The 7,414-nt window shown below is 54.3% G+C and overlaps 3 protein-coding genes across 3 annotated transcripts; 2 read left to right on the plus strand and 1 right to left on the minus strand.

Moving 5' to 3' along the window:
* Nucleotides 1-46: 46 nt before the first annotated feature.
* GUITHDRAFT_113164 (hypothetical protein) lies at nucleotides 47-1,531 on the plus strand (the record flags this gene model as incomplete). The annotated part of the gene is made up of 10 exons (XM_005827554.1): nucleotides 47-120; nucleotides 166-241; nucleotides 290-367; nucleotides 538-587; nucleotides 708-753; nucleotides 890-1,000; nucleotides 1,044-1,072; nucleotides 1,119-1,175; nucleotides 1,220-1,256; nucleotides 1,457-1,531. Coding segments are annotated over 10 exons (633 nt in total), but the record flags the coding sequence as incomplete, so codon positions are not given.
* Nucleotides 1,532-2,944: 1,413 nt separating this feature from the next.
* On the minus strand, nucleotides 2,945-4,443 carry GUITHDRAFT_142515 (hypothetical protein; the record flags this gene model as incomplete). The annotated part of the gene is made up of 6 exons (XM_005827555.1): nucleotides 2,945-3,000; nucleotides 3,186-3,354; nucleotides 3,483-3,557; nucleotides 3,706-3,819; nucleotides 4,004-4,085; nucleotides 4,130-4,443. The coding sequence occupies 6 exons, from the start codon at nucleotides 4,441-4,443 to the stop codon at nucleotides 2,945-2,947; spliced, it is 810 nt and encodes a 269-aa protein (XP_005827612.1).
* Nucleotides 4,444-6,684: 2,241 nt separating this feature from the next.
* GUITHDRAFT_142516 (hypothetical protein) lies at nucleotides 6,685-7,334 on the plus strand (the record flags this gene model as incomplete). The annotated part of the gene is made up of 4 exons (XM_005827556.1): nucleotides 6,685-6,745; nucleotides 6,779-6,900; nucleotides 6,941-6,976; nucleotides 7,017-7,334. The coding sequence occupies 4 exons, from the start codon at nucleotides 6,685-6,687 to the stop codon at nucleotides 7,332-7,334; spliced, it is 537 nt and encodes a 178-aa protein (XP_005827613.1).
* Nucleotides 7,335-7,414: the final 80 nt, after the last annotated feature.

Raw genomic sequence — 7,414 nt, forward strand, 5'->3', positions numbered from 1 at the left:
GAGGAGGAGGAGGAGGAGGTATGACAGGAGCTGGTTTGGTGAACAGGCGGAGCTCGAGGAATGCCGGAAACGAGAGGAAGAGGCGATGGCGGAGGTGAAGCAGCAGGAGAGCGAACTCAAGTAAGACGACAAGTAGAGGGAGATGCTCCGACTGACTAGTCGCAGAGAAAGTGCGAGCCTGGTGCGAACTCTCCGCGGGCAACTCAAGGCGGCGGAGGAGGAGAGGAAGCGTGCAGAGGAGGTTGAGGAAGGGGGAGGAGGAGGAGGAGAGGGAGTGAGAGGAGTGCAGCAAGCGATGGACGAGACCAGCGCAAGGGAACGGGCGGAGGAGGAGAGGAAAAGAGCAAGAGAAGAAGTGAAGCGAGAGGTGCCGCCGCCGCCGCCGCCGCCTCCTCCTCCTCCTCCACCACCACCACCACCACCACCTCCTCCTCCTCCTCCTCCTCCTCCTCCTCCTCCTCCTCCTCCTCCTCCTCCTCCTCCTCCTCCTCCTCCTCCTCCTCCTCCTCCTCCTTCTCCCCTTTGACTCCTCAACAGCGCGAAAAGTGGAGCAAAGAGCTGGAGGATGAGCGAGCTGCCGCAGACAAGTACTCTTCCTTGCTCCTCTTCCACCACCACCACCATTTCTTCCTGCTCCTCCTGCTCCTTCACTTCCCCCCAATACTCTACTCTCTCTCCTTCGTACTTCTCTGACTGACTTCTTGCAGGAGCCTTGCTGAGCTGCGCGAGACTGTTCGACGACTGCGGCTACAGGTGAAAGACGAGGAGAGGAGTAGGAGGAGAGGAGCAGGAGGAGAGGAGCAGGAGGAGAGGAGCAGGAGGAGAGGAGCAGGAGGAGAGGAGCAGGAGGAGGAGGTAGAAGTTACAGAGGGTCTGACGAGGAGGTCAGGGAGCAGGAGCCCGCGAAGAGGAGCTGGAGGAGCTGAAGCGCAAGATGGAGGAGGAGGAGAAACTTCGACGATCGGAGCTTGAGAAGGAGCTCGAAGCACTGAGAGCAGAAGTGAGTATGCGGGAGGTTGAGGGAGATGCTGATGGCTGAGCAGAAGGAGAAGCTGGAGGTTGTCGCGGCTGAGTAGGAGAAGGCGAAGGGGAGGCAAAGAGGCTGAAAGTCGATGCAGAGCGACGAAGCGCTGGCAGGAGGAAGCGGAGGAGCAGAGAAGAGCGATGGAAGACATGTGGGAGAAGAGAGAAAAAGCGAAGAGACTGACATATAGAGCAGGCGAAACAGCGAGAAAGAAACGCTTAGGCGACTTGAGGTGAAACCTGAATTCCTTGCCCTTTTTCTCAACCATTCAAATCTCCTCCTCCTCCTCCTCCTCCTCCTCCCCTACCCCACCCCTCCACCACAACCACATCATCATCATCGTCGTCGTCGTCATCATCATCACCACCACCACCACCACTTCTCTTGTAGTGCTGTCGCCTCTATTTTTCCTGTCTTCTCACTTCTTTGCAGAAGGAGGCTGAAGCTGCTCAGGCTGAAGCTGCTCGGCTGGTAGGGGCAGCGATAGAGGAGGAGGAGCTGATCTAAAGGAGGAGGAAGAGGCAGGAGAGGGAGGGGAGGAGGGGGATGGAAGGGGGGTAGAGAGGGAGAGTACAAGCCAGGGGGAGGGGGAGTGAAAGATTTCTGAGCAGCTTCGATGCAGGAAGCTCTTCGAGCCAAGTTAGCAGAGGAACACGCGGCTGACTTGAAGGCTCGCGTAAACAAAGTGAGATGACGAGGAGGAGGACGAGGAGGAGGAAAGGGGAGGGGGGAGGGAAGAGAATGATGAAAGGCGTGGAAAGAAGTAGCAAGCGATTAACTAGATGCAGGTGAAAGAAGCTGCAAAAGCTCAACTGCCAGTAAAGGTGAAAGAAGTAGCAAGCAGGTGAAAACCTCTCTCTCTCTCTCTCTCTCTCTCTCTCTCTCTCTCTCTCTCTCTCTCTCTCTCTCTCTCTCTCTCTCTCTCTCTCTCTCTCTCTCTCTCTCTCTCTCTCTCTCTCTCTCTCTCTCTCTCTGTTCATGTGTCTACTTGCCTCTTCTCACGCAACCCAGCGCCTATTTCAGAGTCGAAAAACTCTTGCAGGAAGCAAATCGAGAATCCTTCGCTCCCTCAGAGGTTCCTTCATCTCCTCCTCCTCCTCCTCCTCCTCCTCCTTCTCCTCCTCACTTCGGCTCAGGTTCTTGAGTTCGTCTTGGAATCGCTCAAGCTTTCGACCTACGAGGCGACGGGCGAGGCTCCTCCAAGCATGACGGAAGGCGGAGGGCATGAGCGTGTGGAGAAGGCAGAAGAGAAACAAGACGACGGAGAGAAAGCGATCCAACTACCTGACGACCAGGCAGCAGCAGCAGGAGGAGGAGAAGCAGCAGGTGGAGAAGCAGCAGGAGACGGAGAGGGAGAGGGAGAGGAGGCAGGGCTGGGTGGAGGGGATGTAGGAGGAGGAGAGGAAGGAGCAGGAGAAGGAGCAGGTGATCAAGAAATTGCGAGGGAGGAAAAAGCAGAGAGGAAGAAAGCAAAACAAGGAGGCAAGAAGGGCGGGAAGAAAGGAGGAAGATGAGCGATCAAGCAAGGGCGACGAGGAGCACAGAGGGTCACATGACATCATTACATCAAACAACACATACTATCGCTGTTACTCCCAGGATCGACAACAGGAGCTTCTGCCATCCCGGTTGTCCCCCCCCTCCTCCCCCTTCTCCTCCTTCCTTGCTGCTCGTTATTTGCTTCGCTCCCTTGCTGTTCAGCTTCCTCGGCGTGAGCGGCTCTCCCGCGCCCTCTCGCAGTCGCACCCACATGCTCGAGAAGGCCTCTCCTCGCGAGAGCAGGAGCGCGACAGGAAGCAGGAGGGGCAGCAGCAGCCTGTGCGTCAAGCCCTCGCGGAGTAGGAGACCCAGGAGGAAGGCGAGGCCTCTGTCTCCCCTGCTGCCTCGTCAGCTGCGTCGGAGGTCGCATGGTCACATGGTTCACCCCAGGGCTCGCAGCAGAGGAAGGGAGGGCGAAGGTGAGGCGAGGGTCCTCCCTGTGATGCTCCAGTTCAGGTCGAAGAGGGGAGGAAGGAGCAGGCAGGCGAAGGGACAAAGCAGAGGAGCAGCAGCAGCAACAAAAGGGAGAGGAGCAGAGCAGAGGAGCAGCAGCAGCAACAAGAGGGAGAGGAGCAGAGCATGGTGAGGAGGAGAAGAAGGCTGAGGGGAAGGGAGAGAGAACCTCTAGGTGAGGCTGGAGAGCTCAAGGTCCTCTTGGCAGGGGAGGAGGGGATGGCCTGCTGACTTCGCTTCCTCATCGGAGAAACTCGTGGGGAGGCGACAAGAGGGGAGCAGACGCGCAGGAGCTCGAACTTGCGCGTCTCGATGATCGCCTTGATCTGAGCCCACGCCTACACCAAGTTCTCTCAGTAGCCCCTACAGGTCGCGTGCCAAACTTGCTGGCTCTCCTTTCTTCACTTTTCCTTCTCTTCTCTCCTCTCCTCCTTTCTACTTTCTCTCTTCTGCTTCCTCGTCATACCTCGTCGGTAAGCCATCCTCGCTCTTCATCGAAGTAGCGGCAAGAGGAGGAAGCGTTGAGCAAGAGTCGTTCCATCTGTTCCCCCAGTCAGTGCCGCACTTCCTTCCTTTCCTCCTGCCTGAGGCTCCTGGATGTCCACCAGCTGCAGCACCTGCTCAAGACAGCTTCAGGCATGCGTGTCCTCCCCCTCCTCCCCGCGCACTCTTCCTCTACTTGACATTACCGTGACAGCTCGCCAAGGAACCTCCAGCAGCCGGTGGTCGCTTCTCCTCGGCTTGTTGCCCAGCAGCTTGCTTGCCACCTGCTGCTCGAAGCGTTGGAGCTGGAGAGGATACATCTGCGAGAGCTTAAGAACGACAGCATGGGGCCATAGGGACAGCAGGCGGCTACAGACAAGACTTGGGGGAGGAGAAGCGAAAGGATGAAGCGAGAGAGAGAGAGGATAGAAGGGGGCGGGAAGGACAGGAGTGGATGGGAGAGGAAGAGGAGGAAGGGGTCAGGAGGAGAGGACGATAGGAGACCTGATACATGAAAGAGGATGGCTCAGAGGAGGGATCGAACCCTCTCCTCACCCATAACGACTTGAACGGACCGTCTCGCATCCTGGCAACCAGTCACCGTTTCTTCCACGTAAGACAGTGAACTACCGGTAAGCGACGCCCGGAAGGGCCTGGCGAATGGCCTCACGGCTGCTCGCGAGGACATTGCGAAGAGCGAGGGAAGACCAGACAGGACGAGAGCCGAACGCTTCCTGCAGTCGCGCTGAGAGCTCCGGACCCTTCTTCTTCCTCTTCCTCCCTTCCGTCGACGGCGACGAGAACTCCCATTGCGACTGCTCCTCTTGCGCTGCTCTGCCTCTCGCATGTGATCCACTTCTCGTCGGTGATCTAATGGTTTCAGATTTGGCTTGCGGCAACAGAGGGAGCGAGAGGAGGAGGAGCAGGAGAAGGGAAAATCTCATCTCAACCCCCTCAGCCACCAGGAGGATTCAATCCGAGAGGCAGCTGAAGGATGATGGAGCAAGCATCACTTGGCGTAGTCAATCATATTCGTATCAACGCAACCACATCGCAACCACATCATGCCCGCAGCATCGCCACCATCAACCATTCGTCCTCTCCTCCTCCTCCTCTCTCACGCCCCTCCTGCCCTGCCCTTCTCTCCTTCAGTACTAACCCTGATTCCTTGCAACGGTAAACCGTTACAACCCAAGTGTCGACGGTTTAGGGCTTCAACCGGCCGCGCCCGATGATGCCCCGAGCCCGACAACTGAGATCGAGTATAAGAGCTTTGTAGTATGACAGATACAAGCTCTTGTAGTATGACACTGATACAAGCTCTTGTAGTATGAGACAGATACGAGCTCTTGTAGTATGACAGATACAAGCTCTTGTAGTATGACACAGATACGAGCTCTTGTAGTATGACACAGATACGAGCTCTTGTAGTATGACACAGATACGAGCTCTTGTAGTATGACACAGATACGAGCTCTTGTAGTATGACTGATACGAGCTCTTGTAGTATGACACTGATACGAGCTCTTGTAGTATGACACAGATACGAGCTCTTGTAGTATGACACAGATACGAGCTCTTGTAGTATGACACAGATACGAGCTCTTGTAGTATGACACAGATACGAGCTCTTGTAGTATGAGACAGATACGAGCTCTTGTAGTATGACACAGATACGAGCTCTTGTAGTATGACACAGATACGAGCTCTTGTAGTATGAGACAGATACGAGCTCTTGTAGTATGACACAGATACGAGCTCTTGTAGTATGAGACAGATACGAGCTCTTGTAGTATGAGACAGATACGAGCTCTTGTAGTATGACACAGATACGAGCTCTTGTAGTATGACAGATACATGCTCTTGTAGTATGACAGATACGAGCTCTTGTAGTATGACACAGATACGAGCTCTTGTAGTATGACACAGATACGAGCTCTTGTAGTATGAGACAGATACGAGCTCTTGTAGTATGACAGATACGAGCTCTTGTAGTATGAGACAGATACGAGCTCTTGTAGTATGACACAGATACGAGCTCTTGTAGTATGAGACAGATACGAGCTCTTGTAGTATGAGACAGATACGAGCTCTTGTAGTATGAGACAGATACGAGCTCTTGTAGTATGAGACAGATACGAGCTCTTGTAGTATGAGACAGATACGAGCTCTTGTAGTATGAGACAGATACGAGCTCTTGTAGTATGAGACAGATACGAGCTCTTGTAGTATGACACAGATACGAGCTCTTGTAGTATGACACAGATACGAGCTCTTGTAGTATGACACAGATACGAGCTCTTGTAGTATGACACAGATACGAGCTCTTGTAGTATGAGACAGATACGAGCTCTTGTAGTATGACACAGATACGAGCTCTTGTAGTATGACACAGATACGAGCTCTTGTAGTATGAGACAGATACGAGCTCTTGTAGTATGAGACAGATACGAGCTCTTGTAGTATGAGACAGATACGAGCTCTTGTAGTATGACACAGATACGAGCTCTTGTAGTATGAGACAGATACGAGCTCTTGTAGTATGATAGATACGAGCTCTTGTAATATGACAGGTTCAAGCTTCTGTTCTGTCCTCCACTGGTACTTGCACTTGTTTTGACTTGCTCGCAGCTTCTTACATCGGTCTTTTGTCTGCTTTGGTTGTCTGTGTGTTTGTCAGTCTGGAGTAGGTCCGTTAGGTGAGGGCTAACAAGGGGTGGGTGATCGCCCTGCGTTGTCAGGAGATGAAGATGAGATGAAAGCAGAGAGACAGAGAGACAGGTAGGCAGATAGGAAGACAGGCAGGTAGGCAGGTAGGCAGGCAGGCAGGCAGGCAGGTAGGCAGGTAGGAAGACAGGCAGATAGGAAGACAGGCAGGTAGGAAGACAGGCAGATAGGAAGACAGGCAGATAGGAAGACAGGCAGGTAGGAAGACAGGCAGATAGGAAGACAGGCAGGTAGGCAGGTAGGCAGGTAGGCAGGCAGGCAGGCAGGCAGGCAAGCAGGCAGGCAGGTAGGCAGGTAGGCAGGCAGGCAGGTAGGAAGATTTATCTTTTAATCTTTGTGGTGGACATTACCTGTCTTGCTGTTTCTGGTTTCTTTTGTCTGCCCTTCTTATGTTTTCATGCTGCATCTTTTCTCTTTCCTCTGTTTTCTTCTGGTTTTGATGATTCACTTTTTGCTTCATGCATTCTTTTCTGCTCTCTTCTTCGCATTCCCCGTGCCTCTCTTTGTTGCTTGTCAAAGGTCTTGCTTCACTTGATACTTTTCCTGTCAAAGGTGGAGCAGGAGGAGTGGAGATGGAGCGAGACAAGACTTCATCGGTGGTGCAAGACAGGCGAGCCAACTCATTTCGGAACCTTCGGATGCGCAAGGACAGAGAGGAGCGCGAGCGGGAGGAGGTCAGACGTCCCTCCTCCTTCTCTCCTCACCTCTCCGCAGCGGAGCAAGACAGACCCCAACATGATCGCTGAGAACGTGAGACGAGCCTGCTCGGTCGCTCCTGAAGCTGCTGCAGCTGAGGCTGACGGTGCCGTCGAACGGGCTGATAGGAGGAAGTCTGAAGCCGAGCGAGCGAGAGCTGGAGCAACCCAAGTGGCGCAACCTCTTCGATCAGACGCGAGAGACGCGAGAGGAGGTTGTGACCTCCCACAACTTCCGTAAGGTGAGACGAGGAGATGAGAGGACGAGGCGAGGAAAGCATGTGCAGCACAAGTCTGACATGCTCCCAGGTCTGCATTCAGCTGGGTCTGCCATTGTCGGACGAAGACCTGGAGGTGAGGGAGGAGGGAGGGAGAGGAAGGAGGGAGAGGAGGGAGGGAGAGGAGGGAGGTAGAGGAGGGAGGGAGAGGAGGGAGGGAGAGGAGGGGAGGGAGAGGAGGGAGGGAGAGGAGGGAGGGAGAGGAGGGAGGGAGA

This window comes from Guillardia theta (genome assembly GCF_000315625.1).
Source record: "Guillardia theta CCMP2712 unplaced genomic scaffold GUITHscaffold_65, whole genome shotgun sequence".
Taxonomy (NCBI): domain Eukaryota; class Cryptophyceae; order Pyrenomonadales; family Geminigeraceae; genus Guillardia; species Guillardia theta.